Source organism: Symphodus melops, assembly GCF_947650265.1.
Source record: "Symphodus melops genome assembly, chromosome: 11".
NCBI lineage: Eukaryota > Metazoa > Chordata > Actinopteri > Labriformes > Labridae > Symphodus > Symphodus melops.
Genome location: NC_136701.1, coordinates 11,655,378 through 11,680,614, shown reverse-complemented (window position 1 = coordinate 11,680,614; position 25,237 = coordinate 11,655,378). Strand labels below are relative to the sequence as shown.

General features: G+C 40.5%; 1 protein-coding gene across 1 annotated transcript; it reads right to left on the bottom strand.

Annotated features, from left to right (window-relative positions):
• Positions 1–2,432: 2,432 nt before the first annotated feature.
• LOC306831187 (protocadherin-10-like) lies at positions 2,433–20,486 on the bottom strand. The gene is made up of 6 exons (XM_079355135.1): positions 17,787–20,486; positions 16,756–16,817; positions 16,551–16,663; positions 15,930–16,197; positions 7,125–9,618; positions 2,433–5,073 (listed from the first exon to the last, which is right to left on the bottom strand). The coding sequence occupies exons 1-6, from the start codon at positions 20,340–20,342 to the stop codon at positions 5,050–5,052; spliced, it is 5,517 nt and encodes a 1,838-aa protein (XP_079211261.1). The 5' UTR covers positions 20,343–20,486; the 3' UTR covers positions 2,433–5,049.
• Between the last annotated feature and the right edge of the window lie 4,751 nt (positions 20,487–25,237).

The window sequence follows — 25,237 nt, the reverse complement described above, 5'->3', positions numbered from 1 at the left end:
CTAGCTCTGTGCAAACAAAAGCAGTTCTGTGATTGAGAAGGAGGAGGCTCAAGAGGTGATTTACGATGAAGTCAAAAGTTTAGAAATGAAAGGTCTACAGCTTGGCGCAAGAAGTCCTGATGATGTATAATGGGCTGCTTAATTGAAAACTTTTTCAAAACCATCAATCATAAGCTGATAAAGCTTTTACTTCTACTTTACAGTGGAAGGGAGAACGTTTCTCAGCGCTGCTCCTTTTTCTGGTATTGCTAAGTGCACTGTTGAAACACTGAGGCTACAAACACCTAACGTAAAAGGGTCGGTGGTGCGTTAATTCATTTGCCCCTCCTTCTATAGAATCTTAAAAATGCACAGTGCACTTATTGATTTGTTGGCATGTTTCCATTCAGGGTCATGTCAGGACTAAATCCTGCTTAGAATTCAAAGCATAGGAAAGCACACATGAAATGTCACCAGGCCATCACAGGGCCAAGGTATTAATGTTTTATTACAGTATAGGAAACCTTACTTTGATCATTAAACTGGATTGCCATGTATTTTTAGACTATGCTTTCTGAACAGCCCAAGAAACCACAGATGTGGGTGGCTACTCACAGCTGCCCTACATTTTATTCTTACCTAAGGTACTCTATGGAGAAATAACTGGAATAATAAGATTTTGTTGAAAAGCGTTTCGCAGGGTACCCTGCAGTGTGGCCTGTTTTACAAAAAAAAAATATATATCTTTAAGTGGATAGTGAAAAGAAAAAGCAGTCTTTGCAGCATCACAGCTTGGTTGCACAACCATGGACAGCACCAGTGCTGAAAACAAAGCCCACTGGGGGAGGAAGATTGGCGGAAAATACTTCAGAAATACTCAGCATACATGAATGTAGCCACAGGTGTCTTTCTTATTTCCTCCAAACTACTTCCTATCCTTTTAGAGAAAAAGTAGACAAAAGTCCTTAAGGTATTTTAATAGTCCATTACCTTTGTTTCAAAGGGCTGTTGGGACGAGTGTCCCCAGATTCCTGAATCCTGAACCCAGAGAGCATGTGTCATCATCTTGTATGCAGTCTCATGTTGCAATAAGTCCACTGATGGTTTTTTTGGCGTGAGGGACTTAAATGTCAAAACTTCATTTATGTCATTTATGTTTTTACAGCATAAAAGCACATTAACAAAATAAAAAAAACCAAAAACATAATAGGTTTGATAACTTACAGTCATCCCTGGAACACACCGTACGGGGGTGATTTTTCTTTTCAAACGGCCCTGTTTGTTGATTTTTGAAAACAATACGTGTTGTCCAGTTAAGTGCATGGCAGACATGATTGGCAGGTGGGCGCGATGTAACAGTTCGTCAAGAAGCTTAAAACCCGCCTCCGCTCCTGTTTTATTTCCAGCATGGTGGCTGCTGCTGATGGGCCTCCAGAGCCCCCCTGACCTAAAAGATTGCTGACATCACTCAGGCTTTGTCCATTCATATTTACAGTCTATGGCTGTAGCACGTATAACCTTTTCTAGTCTTAGGGTTAGGGTTAGCGTCACAAACAAGCATCACAGAATATCTTCAAAAATATCACATTCACTTTATGAGTCCAGTGATATAGTGTAACTATAAATTCATGCCCCAAATTGAATGTGTGTGTGTGTGTGTGTGTGTGTGTGTGTGTGTGTTTTGTCTGTTTGAGTTCTCTTGTCTGAACAGTTAATAACTGTTTTTACAAAGTTCTTTCTTGGTTGTCTCTGACTGTTACTTTCAGCCACTTGGCAATGACAGGAGCCCTTTTATTTTCAGTGAAATGAAGTGGAATCAAGTGAAGTCTGGCATCGATAAATCCCTCTTGAATAGGTCACTGAGAGGAAATATGTTCTCTGAATTAGATGGCTGGACAAATAGTGACAGAAGTTTTTATTTGTCTGATAAATGATGTAGTTGTTTTCCTATAGTGTTTGTGACAAAGCAGTATCCACATACCTCATATCATGTGTGCGGTTCTGTTGTTGACTGTCAATAATGCACTAATCCTTTTCAGACAGAGTGGTAACAAAAGTGTGCCGGGGATTATAATGAGGACTTCTTCAAATTATTCTACACTACTTCCTCACACATCACGTCTCCTTCTGGACATCAGACTGAGAGCCCTGTGTGGTCACAGAGAAGGCCACATAATGTGTCTCCAGGCTTTCACTAATCCAGAAAAAAAAAAAAAGCATTATTTGTCTGCTTCTGCCATTTGAACTGCGGGCACATCTCCTTTATTTGGTTTTCAATTTCCAAGAATTAGTACAGCGCGTTATAGTAAGAAACTGGGTCACAATGTGAGTATGCAGGGAATTTCAGCGAGAGAATGAGACCCGAAGAGAGAAAGAGAGAGTGTGTGTTGTGGTTTTCAAGAAGTCACTTCTGATAACTTTGTTTCATTTTTCATCACAGACCAAACACAAGCACAGATTAAAAAGCTTTATTCAAACTAGTATGATCAGGCAGAACATTTAAGCCAAATAAGCAACATCAAAATCTGACAATTAACCGGACTAGAAAATAAAGAAATAAAGCAAGACCATTCTCTCCCATTCTGTCTTTGATCCAACCAATGGGGTGGATCTGGATTATGGTTTTGATGCAACTCCCGAGGCATACTGTACAATCTGAGTGGCAAATTAGCCGAGGAAAACAACTGAGCTGTGTACACAAATGAGAAATAACACACGTTTTACTATGCCGAGCACAAGCACCTCCTGTGCCATTTGATCACAGTGAATATCACAGATGATATCAAAAAAGTCTACGGTATAAAAAACACAAAGTATAAAGCAGTTTTGATTTACAGTAAATGCATCAAATGGTTCTTCTGCTCTGAGACCGAAACGCTGAGCTCCCACTTACACAACTCTTTAGCCATTCACTGGAGTTAATCATTGGCGTAACTGTAATTAGTAATACTGAGTGACATGCCTTGAATTTACCCATAAACAGTCGCAAACACCTTTCACAATGCAGAAGGCACGCAAGGAGCTCATTGTATGTGCAATTTTCTTTAAATAAATTCTTACAATTGGCGAGTTCAGGCATTGAATGCGAACAAGAATTAAATGACTTCTTCAGTCTGACAGACAGACAGACAGGCTGTGTTTATGTCTGGTTGCCGGGCAACAGCGAGAGAAGAAAAGAGAGGTTTGATTTCCCTGACTCAGACGATGTATCTCAGTACATGGAGAAATGTCCTTTTCCTGCTGCATAACTGCAGCGATAGCGTTTGGATTCCTTGTGTATTTCCAAAGTGCAATCATCTGTGTAATACCTTCTAAGCACTACCTTTTTTTTTTTTTTTTTTGCTGCAGTCAGTACCAGAATACTGTAGCTATAATTAACACCTTGTTTCCCCTCCTAACAGTCCGTTCTCCTTACCTCATCCAATTACATTTGATCATTTAGCACCCTAATGAGTTGTCTTAATAAGCTCCTTGTTTCTGAGAAATTAAAAGTCCTGGGCTTCACAGCAGCACAACGGCGCTACCTTTGAGGTCATGAAAAGTACTCTTGTTTCTACTTGAACTATCAAAACAACATCATACGCACCAAACTACAAATATGCAACACAAGATGCCCTTAGAGAAGCTCACAAAAGCAGCGTTAAAAGTCAATACTTAAAATATCTATAAAAACATGAATATTCATAAAACAACACCTTGCCTGGACCGTATATTTCCTTACACCGAGGCAAAGATAAAATCTTTTTAATATTCTTATTTTTTTTTCTTCAATAAACAGTATTTATCATTACAAAATATTTGTTTTTAAATTTCCCTTTTAATCGTATTTCTTTCAATTGAGGAACAAGATTTGCAGCGCTTTCATAAAATGAGAATTCAGCTTAAGCCTGGAAAAAAGTCCGTCAGAATTAGCTTGTTAAGTTAATAGCTTATAAATGTAACACGGTAAACCTTTTGCGAATAAAGTTAAATTGACATTTAAACCTGATTTTGAGAAAATATGTTCATTACAATTGAATGATTTCCTTGCAGCCCATTGTGGCCCCGCCCCTTAATCCTTGCTGATTGCCTCTGAATAGAGATTTGATAGACAGACACACCCTCCCCTCCCCCCCTTGCAAAAGCAGACAGGGTGAAACAGCGGATGGACTCGATTTTCAACATGATCACATTTCAGATAATTTCATATTGCTGTGTAATTTGTGCCTCCCCACTGAAGCCAGATAGCTGATACTTTGTAAGAGCACAGATGTCCATAAGGTAAACCCTGCAAAAGTGAAGGTGTCAAAAGCCTTGTTGCTTCTTTGACCTCTTTAACGTCATAGAACTACAGTATCTACAATCAACTAAAAAGAGAAACAAAGTATCTCCTGTTTTTTCTTCTTAATTTTACAGTTTTCTTTCATTCTTTTTTGTCTTTCTTTTCACACATTCATCACTGCTGAGTACAACAAACATTGTAAAAAATGAGAATTGTAAAATCAGATCAGTTTTTTTTTCATCAGAGTAACAGTAAAAAGTAAAAATTATTATTCAAAGAGAAAGAACACCAAGTGCAAAGCCTGAATTTGTGACAGAACCAGCTACAGTTCAGTATTTATCAGAGTAATGGAAGAATCATATTTACCCTGATTCATCTGACTATTCTGCAATAGGCGTGTTTTGAACTTCCGTTTAAGAAATGTTGCATGACTTATGTGAGTGAAGCTACTGATGTTTTCTAGAACTACAGCACACCGCATAAACCCTGGAGAAAAGGCAAATCTGTCCACTGAGGAGAGTCAAAGTGTTTTAAGGAAAGGAATGATTTACTACATGAGGCAACTCTAGGAGAATGCCCAAATAGCCTGCCATGAAAGATTTATATTTCCATGTCCAAATATGTTGTAGAATCATGCAGATTCATGCTTGAAAAGAGAAAAGAAGGCAGAAAGCTGAGGTGATTCCTGGTCCATGTTTGAAAGGGGGGGGACTGGAGGAGCAGAGGGAGGACAGTTGTTTTACATCTTCTTTTGCGAGTCATAGGGGGGAAAACCTTCATCCAGAGACTTCCATGAAGAGATGATTATATCATGGCAGTTCTCTTCTGGGTCCCTGCAGAGAGGAAGAACAAAGAATGAGCCAAAAAGGAAGACGACCTGGATTTACTGCAGAAAGTCTTCACTCATGCAACAGTGGATTGTGACTGGTTACTGCCACCATGACATTGAGTTTCAGGGACATTTAAAGGGACATTTAAATCAATCAATAACTGAGGTGCATTTTTTTGTGTACCTTTCATATCATGTTTAGAATCCAGTTTATTACCAAATCATTCACGCACAAAAATAGAGCAATATGTTGTGTGCAGCTTAAATCAAATATAACAGAGCTTTTAACAGTAAGGGAATGTGTAATTAAAGCATGCACAAGCAGGCATCACAATGTGCTATTTGGTATTCAGTGGGCCAGTATTGTAAACAAAAAAAAAAGAATAAGTTTCCATGTTATTTTTGGAAACATTTGAGACATGCCCAAACGGAGTTCATGTGCAGGGATGTGGAGTTAGTTGACACAGTCTCTGCTCTCAGGTATGTTACACACTGAGAACCTATTTGGGACAATTCATTCCCTAATCCCTTTTTTTCCGGTCTGTGCCATCACTTTGCCCTGAATCTCTGCCAGGCCAGCCAGATGTGCACAACACAAGTCTGACAGGCAGCCAATTTTTATTCTAATCTCAGCTCTCAGAAAGCTGACAGGTTTTCACACTTGAGAGAGTGGCCAATTTATATTTGAGCTCTCACAATGGCTTTGCCCTGGAAAAAAAAACAAAAACAAAAAAAACAAGAGTATTGTATTTATTTGGGGGGGACAGAGTGTGACCGAGGACAAATGGAAAATATTTGATTGTGCTCTATTTAATCAAGGGAAGACCAATAGATAACACCCGCATTGGGAACTGTGACAGTATATCAAAGCAAGCTTTTTGAGCCAAACCAATAGTGTACACCAAATAGAAAAGGATAGAAAATTATAGTGGCTCTACAGAATGTAGTTAGCAACCAGCATACCTCCAGTTGTAGAATGGACTTCCTTTCATTTTGAGTACTTAAGAACAGAAAAAAAGAGACAAGTTCAGTTGTATGTGTTAAACTCAGACACGCTTACACTACATACACGTCACACACGCACACTCTCTGTCTCTTCATGCACCTGTGCAGCAATGCATATTCATGTTTAATCTTTCAGGGGATCACTTGTTTCAGTTTAGTCTGCAGGTCCAGCTGTACAAAAGCAAACAACATCTGGATCAGCTTCCACATTGATTACAGTCCACTGAGTGCACTGCAGACCCCCAGCAGGATGCATCACACTCAGCACAGCCATACATCTTGTGTCCTTGAAGAGAACCCCTCCTCTCCATCTCCTCTCCTCCTCCTCATGTCTGGGCTTCTTTGAAGTACCCCCCCCCCTACTCTAACGCCTACTAGTCGTGCTCTGATTGTGTGTTATGCATCTGCAATAAATGACCTACATACAACAAAAGACATGAAATAGTAGCTCATTTCCAGTTTGGGGGTATTTGTTTGGCCTAATTATGCAATGAAAGTGTAGAGAGCTGGCTTTAGTAATCCACCATCATTATGATCTTAATAATGATGCATCAATCTGCAGCAGCATTTTCAGTTCAAGTTGGGGGGAATTTTTTTACATGGAGCTACAAGCCAAAATTGTTGAGAATTTAATATTGCTTTTGTTTAAGTGAAAGAAATACAGTTATTTGATCCAGAATCATTAAATTCATAATTGAAAAAAATCATTTTACAGTAAATAGCTCAATAGTGTCCCTTATTTTAAAATACTTAATAAAATGTGTATCAAATAATGGACCAGAACTAATAAAGCACAGAAATGTGTCTTTCTAATTTTGCATGTGATGTATTCAGAATTGATGGAATGTACTCAGAGGTAAAAACACAATACAGGGAGAAGATTTGATATGACCATTTTTCATTCAGAACAGATAAAGGTAAACGTGTGACATTTAGGGGTCTCACAAACACCCGTCAAAGTTCCTTCTGTGTTGTCATTAAACATCCCAAAAAGTAAAGGTTTTCCCCTTTTTTAGTCCCTTCAAAGGCAACCATTTCGTTCATACGTACCTCCAGTGTGGATGCTCTGGAGTCTGTGGTCTCACTGGGCCCTATGCTCCGGGGTATACTGGACACAAAGTACCCCGCTCCTTTGGGGATGATGGGCTGCCTCACCACCACCTTGCCCTTCCTGGTCTCTGCGAGGAACAAACTGTACCAGTAGGCGTCACTGGAGATCAGCGTCGAGTCGGCGATGGTGGAGCTTCTCTGGCTTATCATGCTGTTCCTGCTGATCACGCTGTTCCTGTTGGCTGGCGGCATCTTGAAGGCCTTTGGTTTTGGTTTCTGACACTTGAGCACAATTATCACCAAGATGGTTATCAGCAACAAGAACGACACGGCCCCTAAACCGATCACCAGGTACAGGTTCAGGTCTGTGAAGACGTCGTACTCTATGGGCAACTCTGTGGTCTCTGAAAAGGACATGACGTGCTCGACCGTTGATATCTTGATGGTGACGGTAGCAGAGAGAGCGGGTTGGCCATTGTCCTTGGCAACGATCACCAGCCGCTGCACTCTTGGATCTCTGTAGCTGAACATCCTTGTTGTCCGTATTTCTCCGTTATATTGGTCCAAGCTGAATAGAGTCGAGTCTGTGATCTGCAAGAGCTGATACGTGACTCTGGCATTCTGTTCAGAATCTGCATCGATCGCGATCACTTTTGCCACTAAGTGCCCCTTATCTGTTGACCTGGGTATCACCTCCTCCACGACGGAACCATGTGCCCGCCAAGGTGACACGATGAGGGGGGTGTTGTCGTTTTGGTCCAGAACGATGATGTGGACCGTCACGTTGCTGCTCAGCGGCGGGACACCGGAGTCTCTAGCCTCGATGTGGAAGAGGAACTCCCTCTCTCTCTCGTAGTCAAAGGTCTTCAGGGCATAGAGGTCTCCGTTCTCGGGGTTGATGGAAAACAGCATTGACATGGACGTGTTAACAATCTCCTTCTCCATTATGAAGTAAACCAAGTACTGGTTCTCATTCAGATCTGGGTCAAACGCGCTAAGAGAAGTCAATAACGCCCCTGGAGGATTGTTCTCAACTACATGGATGGTGTAGAAGGGCTGAGGGAACTTGGGTGCATTGTCGTTCACATCCAAGATCTCCAAGGTGATGGTCTCGTTCTCTGATAGGGGAGGTGACCCTTTGTCTGTTACCCTCAAAGTGATATCATACTTGCTTATAATCTCTCTGTCCAGTGGCTTTGACACAAGCAGCTCAAAGTAACCCTCCGATGACTTGTTTAGGAGGAAAGGTAAAGACTTTTCTTGATTCAAAGTGAGCTCTACAACCCCGTTACCTCCAGAGTCCCTGTCTCTCACACTGATCACAGCAATCAGCGTCCCGACGGCGACATCCTCGGTCAGGGAACTTTTTACAGACTTGATGGTCACCTCTGGGTAGTTGTCATTCAAATCTGTGACATTCACCAAGACTTTACAGTTTCCCGTGAGCGGGCTTGCCCCTCTGTCCTGAGCCTGGATGTGCATCTCAAAACTCTGGCTCTCCTCGTAATCAATCACCCCCTTCACCTTGATCTCGCCTGTGTTTGGATCAAGAGAAAATATCTCTTGAGTCTTCTCTGAGGTGTACAGAGTGTATGAATACACCAGCTGGGCGTTTGTGCCTTCATCCAAGTCTGTTGCATTTAAGGTCATGACCACTGTCCCTGCCGCCGAGTTCTCCGAGACGTTCACTGCATAAACCGGCTGACTGAACAGGGGGGCGTTGTCATTGATATCCAGCACATTAATAACGATGCTGGCCGTGCCTGAGCGGGGAGGGACCCCTCCATCCACAGCGGTTAGAATCAAATTATGGGAGGAATGCTCCTCTCGGTCCAAATTACCGCTCAGCACTAAATCGACATATTTGGAGCCATCGCTGCCAGTTTGAATATCAATGTTAAAGTATTTGCTCTCACTCAGATAGTACGTTTTGATTGAATTCGCCCCCACATCTGCATCCACCGCGTTTGTCAATGAAAACCTCTCACCGGGAGGGGTGGCCTCAGATATGTCCAAGTGCATTGTCTTCCTACGAAACAGCGGTGCGTTGTCGTTGATGTCCATGATTTCTAACTCGATGTTAAAGATGCGAATTGGGTTTTCTAGTATGACATCCATCTTCAGAAAGCACGAGGTCGTTTTAGTCATGCATATGCTCTCCCGGTCTATCTTCTCGCGGATTATTAGCTCTCCCGTCTCTTTGTTGATGTCAAGGTAATTCTTGCTGTGAATGACATCGAGTTTCGCGCTACGCTGCACCAAACTGCGAACATCCAGACCCAGATCTGTGGCAAGATTGGCAACAAAGGAGCCCTCTTCCATCTCTTCTGGTATAGAGTAGCGAGTGATGGACAGCGCGCATCCCCACAGTGCCATGAATGTAAAAACCGGCACGATCAACCGTGTCCGTAAAGGTGCGCCAAAGAGCGCCATCGTCGTGGTTATCTTTAAATGTTGGAAAGAAACAGAGCCGTCCTTACGCTCAGGTTGTCTTCATGCAGGGGAGCGCCGGTGTCATTCTTGCCTCCGCGAGTTGTAGCTGCAGCTGCAGTAGGCCATGCACGGTACAATACCGCTGGAGGAGCAGGGCGCACGCACCACGGCTCTGCAGGGGCGTAGCCTGCTTCTGTGTGGGCTGGAGGGGGGGGGCCTTGATGAGGGGCTGCATTAGGGGGGGAAATCTCACATCCGAATGTCCAAAACTGGATAAAGAAAAACCTTTGAATGTAATATGGCATGCTTAAATTAACAAATGCTATACTGATTTATTTCCTAATTAATTGTTTTGCACCTTGTATGTGTAAATGTCGATGGCAATAAAATCTGATTGTAAGTCTGATTCTGATATTGTGCTGCAATTAAACAATGTACCTAATGCTCATCTCTGTTCAAATGCTGCTCAGCACTAAGTTGACATATTTTAGAATAGGAATCAGATTTATTGATGCTGTATGCTTACAGTTGGCTTCAGTGAACTGTGCTCGCAGGGTACAAAAGCATACTGTTAAATGGATAACAGGTCTGACACTCTGTGGCTGTTTAGCGTTCATAAGAGTGACAGCCTTGGGGAAGAGCCATCGCTGCCGCCACTTTAATATCAGTGTTAAAGTATTTGACTGAGTGAAGAAATACACATGAGTCACATCCCTCGTGACATTTTTTTCATTGGTAATAATATCAATTGCTGAAATGCAACTTTTGTGTTAAAATGCAATGGTCTGCTTAGTTTTTGTTGGAACAGCTGATGACTACAGATTGACACAAAATGACATCTAACTGCATTGAGCAACAACTTCCAAACACCAACATTATCAACAAAACAATAAGCAACAATGGCGTCTTTAAAATCAACAAACCCCAAATTTCGTCAAAAACAAACTATAATAGGAAACGAGGACTTAGGGAAAGTTCCTACAGTATTTAGCAGCACAAATCAATACCAGACAGTAATTACTGCTGACCCTTATAATTACTACCAATATTAAGATGACAGACTGAAATATAGTCAAACTGCAAGAGGCACCTGCTTAATATCTCTTGAAGAAATTCCTTGGATAAGTCTTCAAAATAATGTCATTATTTATGTTATTTGGTTTCTTAAATAGGATATTCATCAAACATGAAAAACAGATGTTGTACACTCACAGTAAAGGCTTTTATGTTTTTGCTGTCTTGAAATGCAGCTATCAACATAAAACGAAGACAACTAAACTCTCCCACTCATCAGGGTATTGGGAAAGGCCAAGGACATCAACACTGGGGGAGTGTTGATTGTTATTAGATTAAAAGTCCCCCCCCCCCAAACATTTGTTGTGTTCCTGATTTTGTATTTTCATGTCTTTTTTGTTCAAATTGTCATTTTTTCCCTATTTCAAACACAACTCTATGTATGTAGTAATGTGAAAATATATATATATATATCCATACATGATGGAGTTATTTTTGTCCCTGTTGTGCCATAGCTAAAGCAGCTTCTACTTCCTGTAATTGTTTGTGCTGTCATATCTTAATGTAATTGGTTTCCTAAACTAAGGGGATTGTAGCTGTCGTAATGGGCGATGAGATGACAATGGTCCTCTTCATTTATATCCTATAGCTCCATCAAGTGGACTTTTAGAGAATTACAGGAGAATCTAAATTATGTGTTTTTATCATGCTGAGAAGTACCAAACAGTATTCTAGGAGTTCTCAGGGCGATTTTTATGCTCTCTGTCCCAAACTCTCAAACAAAAATTGGGAAAAGAGCTTTTGGGTAATCTGCACTCTCAGCCTGGAATCTTTTGCAGAATGACCTAAAACTCAAGGAGCTGGTGACTTAAAATTTTTAAAATCTAAAACAAAAACCTGAAAGCAGATTCCATGGGATGTGGATAATTTAGCTGGACTGTTTGAACAACTGAATCCCCGATTTGACTTATAGATGGTTCTATTTTCATAGTGTTTTGGAAAATTGTACTTTGTCTCTCTTTGTGTTATTGCTGCTGCCCGTCTTGGCCAGGTCTCCGTTGAAAAAGAGGTTTTAAATCTCAATGGGATTGACTTGGTTTTAATCAAATCTACTGTAAAATGTTAGCTCTTTAAAAGTAACTTACCTCTTATTATAAACAGTATTAAATTCACATTTGTTTCAGTTTGTATTCAAAACAAATTGTTGTACTGTTAAACTAAGATTATAGACATATAGTAAACTTGAATTAATAAATAAAAAAAATTAAACATATATAATTGCTGGATTAGTATTTTTTTACACTTTTAAACCTACACACATTTTATGTCTTCCAGAAAATTCCTAACATGATGTCATTGTCAGGCCTATGTAAGGTATGGACAAAAGTATCTGCCGAGGAAACATGATTCATATTCCACAGTAATACTGCTGAACCAAAAGGCTTGGAGCATATATTTAACTAAATCACAACAAATTAAAACAATCCGGTTTAAAGTTAGAAGTCCAGTCAGTCAGAGTCGTAGAACCCTCATTACTGTAGTCTGCATAACAAAGTTGATTGGTCTTCCAGAGCACAGCAGCATGACAAACACTTCTGCAGCAGCATTTTAAGTTGTACTTGTATTTTTTTTTTCCACATGGAGCTAGAAGCCAAAATTGTTGGTTCTTTTATTTATATTGCTCTCATTGGACATTTGCCATCTTATATAAGGTCTATGCTGAACTGGACCACCTGATATGACCCTACCAGTCTCTCGAGTGGCTGTCTGACGCTTCTGTTAGGAGTTGAGAACAGGTAACTGGATTCAAATGCAGATGACAAAAAAAAAATGATTTATTTAAACTTACATGGTAAAAGAAACAACAAAACCTCACCACTCAAAAAACTAATTCCAAAACGCTATGAAACAGAGAGCCACAAGGAATAACCAGACACAGGAAAACATGAACAGACATTCAACGCCACAAATTACAATAAACTGAAACAGAAGGGAAGAAACACAGAGACTAAGTAGACACAGAAGTAATCAGACACAGCTGAGACTAACGACGCAGGCGAAGACAATCAGGACAGAGGGAAACACAGAAAGGCAGGATTGACACAACACTGAGGATAACTACAAACTGAATTATAAAACACTAAAGACACACAATTCAAGAATGTAACCAGAACATTGGGAGAAGAGGAAGAAATTACACAATAAAACAGGAAACATTTAACACTAAACAATCAACACTAGGAAACCTTAATTTAAAGAAACGAGCAACACCAGGGAGACACGCATCAAGAAAAACAACAAAGAAACAATAGGAGAGAAAGTGAGGACTAAGACAAATAAATCTAAACTCAATAAAACATAAGCAAGACAAAACCATGACAGCTTCAAGTGCCAGGTGTTCACTCTGAACTTGGAAAAATCTGCCTTAAGCTTTTTTGCTTCAATTTGTTTTACAATCTACTCTAAAGATGGACACTCATTTCTCCTGGAAATATCAAGTCAATAATTTATGAAGAATTTCAGTTCAGTATGCAATTGTTTTCTCTGAATGTTGCTCTTTTGTTTAGTTTTAATTGTTGAAGCCTTTTGTGCACTTTGTATCTCAACAGTGAGGGTTAAAAAAAGGGTCGATCATGATAATAGTAAAATACTTATTTTATCGTATATTTACTACCTACCAACCGCCAACCTACATTACAAATGGTTCACACACTGCGGCATAGCAACAATGCTTACTTACTTTTTGTCTAAGTAAAAAAAAAAACGCAAATATGACTTAAAAGAGAATTATAGAAATGAATAAGGCGAGACAAACAAACACACCTTATCAGTGCCTTAAACACGCCCACAATCAGCTGTTTGTCACATGTATTGAATGTGATGGAGAATTAAAAGAAGAGTCACTATCTAACGTAATGATGAAATCACCTTCACGTTATTCTAAAACATGATTTACATGAAGTGAAACTGAAGTACATCCATGACAATATACATTTATAAATGTACATGTCCACTAAGTTATGAGAACATGACTGATTAAATAGAAAACATTGTTTTAGATTCAGCTTATGGGGCTTCCAAAGTGTCTTCATAAGATGTACTGAAGCTGTGATGGAAAGGCTCCCTCTAGTGGAGAAATTAAAGAAGATTCCTCTGCTTAACCATAGAGGGGTAAGCCATGGGTTGATGGGAGAGATATGAGGGAGAAAAAAAGAAAGCACAGATTTGGAATCTAAATAGATTTAAAATGGCACCGAAGACAGACATATGCTTGGGTCTTTGCTTTTAGCATAGGGGACTTATGATGACTGCTGAGCCTGGCTGTTTTTTATACTCTGGTTGTGACACACTCAAAGATAAATCTTGGCCTGAATATCTGTATTTATTGGCAGGGCCTTTCTGGATTTCAGTTATAAAATGGCCTGGTCTCTTAATGACAGAAAATTCCACATTTCTTCAAAGGTTTTGTCCCCTCTGAACTGGTCTTCAGAGACTTCAGGCTACATCTCAACGTAGCCCTCAGCACTCATCTTTTAAAACATGGAGCAGCTCATTGAAACAGTCAGGCTGCACATCAAGAGCAGCCTCATGGACAGCAATAGAGTTGAGAGGTGGTGGGTTTGAAGGACTGCCGACCTGAAACCCTGACTTTACTGTCCAGAATTTTAAGAGGAAGGGTTCACTTACAGTCAGAACCATAAATATACTTTTCCACCCTGAGGTAACATGCATCATCAAAGGGGAAGGATTCAAGTGGGCACCTGCATTCAATGTAATACTATCTGAAATGACTCAGCTGATTACATCATAGCATGAATTTAGCAAACACGCTTGTGTTTTGTGTCACAAAAATATGGTAGTTCATTCATTTGACCCATATGGAAAGACATATCAGTGTAAAAAAAAAAAAAAAAAAAGATTAAATGTATTGAGAGCTCTTTTACTGGCACCATGTAAAGTAAGCAGCTTGAAGCCAGTATTTTATTCAAGATATCAATACCATCAGATTGTATTTCTTTTTATAATTTATACAAAACTGTATTTATATTTGATATGGAAAATAAAACTACTAATTGCACATTTTCCTAGAGTTAAACTTTAAATTCATAACCTTTGTTTACAAAGTTTATGTTGACGTTAAATGTTCTCTATCTGTCATGTCATAAACCCACTAGTTCGTCATCTACCTATGACAGGAATACAGTTGTGGCTGTTTGGTGAAATGATACAACGACAGAGTTAAGGACAGATTTATTTATATTAATATATATACTATACATAAAATATATACAGCAGTGCATCATTTTTGGATATATAAATCACAACCAATAACTATTGTAAACCTGGAATGAACACAACATCAGTGATCATACAAACAGTGTTATTGCCTTAACATTGTAGCAGTAATATTGCCCTGAACTTTAACATGTGATGTGTCGCTGTAACGCTGTACGGCACAAGTCAAATGAGCAACGTGACATCTGTGCTCCATGTTTTCAACCCCTCGCTGAACCCTGCTTCTTTACATCAGCACACTGCAGGGTGTCATATTTCTTGAATAACCAGCATTTGTTACAGCTGTCTGTGCTGCTTAACTTTTCTATCCCTTCACACCTACCACCTGTAATGAGTCAGGGCTGCATTACACAGAATGGACTTGTGAATAAATGAGCTTTCACTAAAATTCACCATGCATAATTTGATGATCATTAATGACATTTTTTTCTGCAACTAAATGTTAACAAAGCTGCATGTGGCTGATATTTGTGAAAAATAATGCCCACAAAGAGTCTCTTTTTTATTATAGCAGTAACATGTTTTTTTTTCTTAATATACAAATCTTACATAATGTAAAAACAAAAAAAAGATTTCTTGCTTAAACAATTAGTTGGTTCACAGCTTTGACACATAACATTATACTCAATAGGTATCCCTATATGAAAATAAGGTGCACCTGCATTATAAATGTCCCTGGTACATAGACAACTCTTATTATAAGATGCTGATTCATTTTACTTTCTTTTCTGCATTGGACATTCACTTTAATCTTGTTGAGCACCGATATCTTCCAAGCAGATCAGATCCTGAGCTCATTAAATACTGCTGGAAAAGCAACACCCTTTTTATAGTGCTGCTGTTTAAAGATTTAATACTAGACTGTGTTGTACTTGATTTTAGTATTACACAGAATACAAATATACTGTGCTAAGGAGTGGTACCAAGTCCCATCTTAAGACAGAGAAACTGTCTGTCATCCTCCCATAACACCACTTACACTTCAGAAGAAAAGGTGTAGTTATTTGTGGAAACCAGTTAATAGCATAGTATACACAGAATATACAGAATGTGGTAAATCACTTGAAGATGTCATTGCTTATGATGCCATCGTCCCTGTCAAAAGTGTGTTCATAATTTGAGATAAATCTCTTCTTCTTTCCAAAAGTAGAGAAGGTGTTGTATACATCCAGCTCTCCTCTGGGTGCCAGCTTCAGGGTGCTGTAGTCAGACGTGGTGCCAGGTATGTAGACATTGTGTTGATAATCTGGAGGCTCAGAATGAGGCTGAGTGTACTTTGGAACCCATGAGTAGTTTGGAGCCGCTCCCTCTTGAAGCGACATCTTGCAGTCTGTAAAAAATGCGCATAAATTACAGTTTGTATCGGGAGATTATTTTTGCAAAGAGCCCGTATTTACATACAGTACACTTGATCTGAATAAGGTGGCTTTAAATGCATCTTCTTAATTTTTCTTGCAAAAAAAAAAGCTAAACACTTCTTGCGGGGACTTAAGTAATCCTTATGTTGATGCATTAAAATCCCCCCACAGTTTCGAGGCTGGGTATTATCTGCTTTTCAGTTTACTGTTTTATAGTTTGGAATAAATCCTCAGGCACAGACCCAGGAGAGCCCACAACATCATCGCCCACTTTCGTGTGTGCAACAGAGAGCCTGAAACGCAAAGTTACAAACTATAACTGTACCTTTCATGTGGTTTCCCCAGGTCCAGTACTGTGGAGCTACAGGGCAGGAAAACCCTTCAGCATCGTACTTCTGTTGACGAGTTAGTGTGCCCTCCATATTGGCTGAGCTATATCTGCAGAGATAAAGATAAGCACAGGTGGAAGTTAAGTATGGCCTTTGCGTGATCATAGCTGGTGGTTGTAATTGGGGCGACTGTTTCTTCACCTCTTGTATGCTGAGTTGCGTTGGTTTTTGGTCAAGGTCCAGTCCTGGTTTGAATACTTGAGCTGCACAGTTGAGACATAAAAAGCTTTAGTCAATGGCTATAGGGATGCAATGATGAAAATCTATGGGCAGGTATCAGGTGCAAAGGGAACTGCACAGTCAAAGCTAGATTGCTGAAATGCATTTTCCTCTGTTTGATGTTTAAAAGGTTGTTTGGAAAGATGGTTGGACTAAGTGAAATTGTTGCGAAAAAAACCCAGAGGCCAAAAAAACCCCCCACATCATATGGATTTCTTACTTTGGCAGAGAGAATAACAGGCTCTCTAAAGCAACCTTTTAATGATGGAAAAAATGATGCCCAAAGAATTTCCTGATTTATTCAGTAACTAATCTCCTTATGTTACTAATGTGAGGTTAAATATATGGATGTACTGATGCCTTTGACAACTACAAGATCAAAAGACAGTTTCAAGTCTGTGTGATAAAAATATGCATCTCTTTTATCTTTGCAACACCTTTTATGCGGGTGTCATGCACCTTGACACACTGTGGTAATTTGCCCAGACTGCAGGGTAGCTGTCACAACATGTGGGTTGTTTGAGGCTAGATATTCCAATGGATTTCTTTCAAAAAAACCAAACAAACCCCCCCCCCCCCCCCCCCCAAAAAAAAAAAAAAAAAAAACATCACAGAAAACGAAGTTGTTGTATTTCTAAGTAACCACTCAGGGTTTAAATTTGATTATATTTCAATCATTTGGTTATTGTTTTATTTAAAGTTGAACCTTTTTTAATTAAATTATTTTAAAACCACATGACTTATTTCAAAAGTTAAGATGTCCTCTTGTGTGACAAATGCATTTTGGGTTGCCCCAACCGGGCTGTCATTTCTAATAAGAGAGAAACAACAGGATGACTAGTGTTCTACTTTTGGGATAAGTGTACTACTTAAGTGATATGATAAGAGAAGTAACCCTCTAATACGTCTTTTTTTTTTTGCATGTTTGGGTATATTTCAGCAGGCTATATTACCTCATTTGGGGTCGTTGCTCTGTTGTTGGCCAGCTCATTCCGGTCCAGCGCGCTCCAGCCAGAGGTCAGATAATCTGTGCTCTTGGCGTTGTTCTGCTGCACTGACATCACCGGGCTGCAGGGTTTGAGGAACATGAAGTCACTTTTGGATGATTCCGGAGTCAGACACATTTTGTAGCAGTAGACCTGCGGAAGTGCTCCGTTGCTGGTTGCCTCTGCGCAGCCAGGTGCGCTTGCGGACATCCGGACGTTCAGGTTGGACTTTTTGAACACCTCTGTGGTGGTGGATGCTTCCGAGCGCGTGCAGCAGCCACAGCAGCAAGCGTTGATGAAGGGGAAGTTTGACTCTCTGTTGGAAGGTCTGCCCTTCAGTCTGCGCACTGTAACCAGGACGATTATAGCCACCAGAAACGTGAAGGAGATTGCGCCCAGAGATACGATTAAGTAGAGGGTGAAGTTGGAGCTGTGATGCGGGCTTAGTGACAGGTCACCCAAATCGGGCTGTAAATCTGGCAGGCTGTCAACCACTGACAGGATGATGGAAACTGTGGCCGAGAGGGCCGGCTGACCATTGTCCTTCACGAGAATGACCAGTTTGTGCCTCGTGGGGTCTTTCTCCACCAACTGTCGGATTGTCCTGATTTCCCCCGTGTACAGAGCCACGCTGAACAAGCTCGGATCTGTTGCTTGAAGCATTTGATAAAAGAGACGCGAGTTTTGACCTGCGTCTGCGTCCACTGCGCTGATTCTGGTGACAAGGTGACCGGCGTCAGCGGATCTGGGCAATGCTTCACTGGGTGCTGAGCCGTTTTGCGTGACTGGTGACACAATAACCGGTGCATTGTCGTTCTGGTCCAAAATGAAAATAGTCACTGTAACGTTGCTGATCAGAGGAGGGAAACCAGCATCTTGCGCTTGGACTGTGATCTGAAAGTTTTTGAGTTGTTCATGGTCAAACGATCGCAGTGCGTAAATGTTCCCGTTGTCTGAGTTTATGGACACATACGTTGACATGGCCATTCCCTGTATGTCAGCATCCATTATAGAGTAGGAGAGGTATGCGTTCTGGCCAGAATCTGGATCCTGTGCAGTCACAGAGCAGATGGATGCACCCGGTGCGTTATTCTCAGTCAGATACACTGTATATGAGGGCTGTTTGAAGCGAGGCGCGTTATCATTCACATCAGACACTTGAACCAGGATAGTTTTCCGCGTGAATAAAGGTGGAGAGCCCATATCTCTCGCAGTGAGAGTGATGTTGTACTCTGCGACTGCCTCTCTGTCCAGAAAATCAGAAGTTACTAATGTGTAATAGTTCTTAAAGGATGAGTGGAGCTGAAATGGGACGTGATGGGGTATCTCACAGTCCACGTTCCCGTTTTCACCCGAGTCTTTGTCCATCACGCTGATGACGGCTATCACGGTCCCCGGGGGCGCGTCCTCCTGCACAGGTGTGGACACTGATGTCAGGATCACCTCTGGGAGGTTGTCGTTTTTATCCAATACATTCACTAACACTTTGCAGTGAACGGCCACCGCTGATGGGCCTTTATCTTTAGCCTGGACATAAATTTCATGCATCCTGGACTTTTCATAATCTATCACTCCTTTCACTTTGATTTCACCCGTGCGCGCGTCTACGCTAAAGAGCTGGCGCACTTTGAGGGGAGCGTGGCCACTGAAGGAATAGGTTATATCGGCATTGGGACCCTCATCTAAATCGGAGGCATTAAGTTTTATGACAACAGTTCCTTTTGGTGCGTTTTCAGCCAGCCTCACTCTATAAAAAGACTGATCAAACACAGGAGCGTTATCATTTGCATCCAAAACAGTGATATCAATTTGCGCAGTGCCGGATCTCTCCGGCGCGCCCCCATCCACCGCAGTTAGGACCATTTGATGCGCACTTTGCTGCTCTCTGTCCAGCGGGCTTTGTAGGACAAGCTCTGCAAATTTGCTGCCATCACTGCGCGTCTGAATATCCAAAAGAAAATGCTCATTTACGCTCAGCAAATAGGTGCGCAACGAGTTGGACCCGACGTCCAAATCCTGTGCGCTCTCAAGTGGGAAACGAGAACCTGGCGCAGCGGACTCTGATATGTCCAGATTAAACTCGGTCCACGGGAAACTGGGAGAGTTATCGTTCACATCTAAGATTTCCATTTCTACCCTGTACAGCTCCAGAGGGTTCTCTATCACAACTTGCAAGTGAAAGGAACAGGATAAACTCTGCTCACATAGTTCCTCACGGTCAATTCTTTCATTGACAAATAAAACTCCGTTCTCTAAATTCACCTCCACGTATTGCTTCCTGGCACCTGAAACTATCCGGAATCTGCGCGCAGACAGCTTGTTCAAATCCAATCCCAGGTCCTCTGCGATATTGCCAACAAACGCTCCATGTTCCAGCTCCTCGGGGATGGAGTAGCGGATCTGTCCCCAGGCTGCATCCAAGACACAAGTGAACAACGCAAAACGGCACACTGCGTGCCATTTCCCAAACAGTATCTTCTTCGCCCCTTGTGTGTCCATCTGTAGGCTGAAGTAAAGCCGCATCTCACTCCAAACACTGTGTCTGAAGTGTGCTCAGATGAATTGTGAAAAATACAGTCTGGTATAAACTTGACATTGGCGGGACTAGCACAGCGACTGTCTGCCTGAGAGAAAATTGAGGAGAGAGAAAGGGATGTGCAAGGGCTACTAGCCTATCTCAGATTAGTGTGCGCTCTGTGTGTCAGTGTGTGCGTTTGTTTATTATTGGCCCTACTGTTCCAATAAGGGGGGGGGAAACGACATCTGCTCGGATAATCTTTCCTGCCTACTAGCCCGATCAAATTCATGTCACAGTCTCCAGGCTCTGACCGCAGGTCAAACACTTGATTCAGCTTCTTACGAGGAGGCTTCATCATTTCAAGAGATATCATAATAGTATAATCGGATATAAACCAATGTTCCTGCAGCAAATATACTCTGAGTCACAAAACTTGTGACAGTTTGATGTCAGTTCTTAACCCACTTTAATTTCTAAAAATACTTCTCTAAATGCAGTTTAATATGGAAAAAAGACTGCAGAAATGGCTGAATTGTAAAACTTGGGATTTTGAATTCTATAAGAAACTACTAGGTGAATTAATTATTATTCTTAAACTGTACAGTATGAATATTATGAGGAAACTACAATTGCACGATTTAAATGTCATTTTATTGTTGAACATTGCAATGTTTAGTTTGCTGATGAAGGGATGATTTGACAACCAGCTTAAGATAGCTTTACTGAGGAATAAAGATCCAAAGCATCTTTTGGAGTTATGCATTCATTCTTTTTGAACCGTCCTCATTAAAGTAAGAACAGGTTCATCTTTGTGGTTTACAGAAACAGTTGTCTTAATACTTATAGCTGCTCTGACAATAAATTCAGTTTGTCAGTGAAACTAACCTCTTTGGTTCAGGTTTGAGCAGTTTGAAGTCTGCAAGTTGGAAAATTGGACTCAGGAAACAGCTCAAAGTCCCAGAAGTCATTTACAAACCCTGGCAGCAATTCCTCTTGTTTTATACGTTTTTATTTTTTTTTCCACAGCATATTTCCGTGCATTAATACTCGTGCAGAGCAGTCGTGTCTATTTACCATCTACCTCAATGTATGCTCCACCCGGTTGCTCTAAAAAACTCTGTTCCCCTGGTTATAAACTGAAAACACAATCTGTCTGCAGGAATGAAGCTGCAGCAGATGGTGAGGTTTTCCACGGGCTCATGCTCTTTTTAATTAATGGAATGGAGATTAGAGGGCATTTTCCCTGGATCATTAGTGAACAGAGGAATTAAGACATTTTGTGAGGAATAATCCCAGGGCTATCCATGTGATGCACATGTGGTTTTCTCTCTGTGGTCATACTGACCTGCTTTTCACAGCCTAAGTGCATGGCATCACTTACTCATTGCAGAGACTAAGTAGCTGGGATAAGGGGACACAACCACCACATTTAGGGATCAAAAATACAAAAGAGATTATCTCCCATGTCCCTGTCTATATTGCACTCACTCACACACACACACACACGCATACACACCATATCTCCCACTCTGTCCCTCTCTCTCTCCCTCTTGTTTCACTCAAGGACAAACGTAGAATATCAATCCCTTTGTCTTTAACTACTTTCCAGCTTTAAACGGAGGGATTAGACTAGGTTAGCCTATATTCTGCAGCTTTTAACACTTAAGCGGTTTTAGTTGCGTGGAAGCTGTGTTGTGCATTCCACCCAAATGGAAAAAAATGTCTCTCATGAAACATGTTCTGATTGCTACTAATTATTTTCAAATTTGACCTAACCTCCTGAGAAACATTGCAGATGCTGTGCACCACCTGGTATGAAGAGCCAACAGCAAATTGACCGTGAGGACTTCTCACATGATTGACTGCTGTGGTAATAAGAGGAAATTTCACCATCCATGCCCCTGTTTGTCCTGACACATTTAACATATATACAATGCACATGCAAGGGGGGGGGAATGGTGCAAAACGGAGACATGACATCATATGCTGTACTGTTACATAGTGTCGTAGTCTGGGAAACAGACTAAGGTTGTGACTGGGATCCTAGCCTTGTGTTAAAACGTTGGTCAGAAAGAAAATGTTGGCCTGAGTTTATCGAGTGCACTCAACAGAACAAATAATATTACCAAAGAAGGGGATTCTGGCTCCAATTCCATCTGCAAACATAGTTTTTCATTAATAAATTAAGCAATTCAATAGTCTGCAAAAAATCCATTTGGATATTGCTTCATGCGCATGAGTGATTGTGTTTATTATTAAAGACTTTGTTGAACCGCAAAAATGTTGTTCTCTCCTTCCCTCAGAGTACAGACAAATTGGTAACTGAAAGAAATAAGAGGAGATGAGATATTAACTCCTTATTTCTCAGTTGACTTTTTTGTTCCTCACAGAAAATCTGTCTGGTGTGTCATCACATCACTATTGTTTTTACAGGTATTTTAACCGACATGTATGTCTATATAGTCCAGAAAAGTAGGTTTACAGTTTAAAAGGTATCTTCTTTTTTCTTCTTGTTCACAACATCATCATTTAATGTATTATAGGTTCAGTGTGTGTATGGAAAAAGAGCAACATCTGAAAGCAGAGTCGTTGTTCAAGTGTTCACATGGCAACCTCTTGACACTCGTAGTTGTGCCAGAAAGCGTCTGAAATCATCAACACTACAATCTTGTCCAGGCAAACCACAGTCACAGGGAATTGAGAGAGAGAGAGAAAATCACCTTTTCCCCCCACTTGATGCATTGAGGCCACCACCACCTCGGTGATCAGTGACACCTTGTTGTCATAGCACCGAGTGTAAACAGTGATGTCAAGCTACAGAAGGAGGCAAATTACCTTTTTAACCATGCCCCTTTTATAGAAGGGTTTAAATGTTGTGAATAGATGTTCGATAGATCAGTTAGGCATGTACAAGGACAAAGTGAGGTTGCCATGTTGAGGAGAATCATCCTTCAGCCTGACACTTGCTTCTGTTCTTAGCTGGTCTCCTTAAGTCGTCAGGAAAACCTCAAACATGAACTGTTTCTCAATTTTCGAGCAGGATGTTCACACAAAAATAGCCACATGTATTATCACTGGCTTTTTTTAAAAAACATTTTATGTATTTGTATGGCAATTTATGTCATCCACAAGCTCCAAATGCTGGCTATTTCGTCGAAGAAGCCATTAAAGAAATGGCTGGAATGAGCACTATTTTGCAAATGAGGAACAAAGTGTCTCAGACTCAGAGATTACAGAGCAATTCAGGTCACTGCCGGATGCAGAGAGGCTAAACAATTACCCCACCAAGCAGATGTCTCCAAGCTACCACACAGCAACACCACGCATCAATAGAGAGACTGCTCAGTCGGTGTAACGTAGACTTGTTTTCCCAAGAGGATGGACTGTTAGACAGCCAATTTGAGAAGCTTCTACTCTGTTGCTATATGATCATTAGTTTGGGAGGAAGGAGAGGAAGACAGCAGACAAGAGAGGAACTTGACCTGCTGTGTCGACTTGTCGAAAAGCCTTCAATTTTGCAAGGATTTAAGATATTGATTTAGTAGTTTTGATCAATAATATAAAAGTTAATTTTATATATTTTATTCTTGCTTATTTTGGCACCCATCCCTGAAAATGTAAATATTAGTTAATGATGAAGTTATTCTATTATTAAAAAAAAATGACTTTAAGAGTTTAAAAAGTATATTTATGAAAGTTATATGAAAGGACAATCTTTGAGAGAAAGAAAGCCAAATCTATGTTACACTTGCAAGCGCAAAACATGACGTTAGGCGCATGCTGTGTTCCAATTTAGTATCATATACTAAATTTTTTAGTATATTGTCCTGCCAGCTAAAGCAGACCATCTGGACGCTACTGCGATGTGACAGTTGGGCCTTTAAATCAGAGTTGCTGATACACAATCTTTTTGTAGCATATGCAACTCAACTTTTAGTACATTCATTTTTGCAGCTTGCAGACACAGTGAGATACTGGATTCAGCTACAGCTGCAGAAACTAATTAATTTTCATATCTTACTGAAACAAATGATAATTTATGTTTATCTCTCAGTGAAAACCCATTGCATCCTTCTTTCATTTTTTTTTTAGATCTATTTTTGGGGCTTTTTGCCTTTACTTGATAAGACAGTGGATAGAGTTGTAAACATGAAGGGAGAGATTGGGGAATGACACACAGAAAAGGAGCCACAGGTCGGACTTGAACCTGGCCAACCTGCTTATAGGACTCTAGCCTGCATACATGCATACATACTAACTGCTATAGACCCTGGAAAAATCACGGGAAAAACATCATGTAATCAATAAAAACCTGAAACAAAGATTTTTTTTTAATGGACATTTTGTTGGGAAAACAACAAAATCACATCTTAATTTTGTGTTTAACTTGCTGACAATTGATTAATAGTATGCAGATTAATTTCACCGCTTGTCTAGGAATAATTCATATCCTCTAATAAAGGCTCTGCACACCCACAGCAGACCCACATAGTTGATTTAAGTGTTTGTGCTGATTAGACCATTTATCAGGGCTGTGCTTGTACAGAGTGCTTCATCCACACCCTACTCACTCTCCTGTTATTGTTCCACCTGTTTGTGTGGGACAAGTTACACATATCACACACAACGTCCTGTGACATCAAGTTAATTACACCCACATTAGACGTGAGCAGAGGTCTGATCAGCCAGAGAAAGCTCCCGTGTTTGTTTTCTAAACCTTAAAGCTAGGAAGAAATGGACCATTTTCAGAAATCATTTGGAGATATCACAGCAAAGAAAGCAAGCACAGGTGTAAATAATACATTTAATGCATTAATAGTAATGCATTTTACTGAGCTGCTTCAGTTTTAAGACATTTTGCACTGTCTTACTCACATATGTGTATTGTATCTAAATTAGA

Coding starts and splice junctions, on each gene's coding strand:
- LOC306831187 (XM_079355135.1), bottom strand. CDS start 20,342: ATGCGGCTTTACTTCAGCCTACAGATGGACACACAAGGGGCGAAGAAG. Junction 16,818..17,786: donor GAGCAACGACCCCAAATGAG/GTAATATAGCCT, acceptor TCAACTGTGCAG/CTCAAGTATTCAAACCAGGA. Junction 16,664..16,755: donor CGCAACTCAGCATACAAGAG/GTGAAGAAACAG, acceptor TTATCTCTGCAG/ATATAGCTCAGCCAATATGG.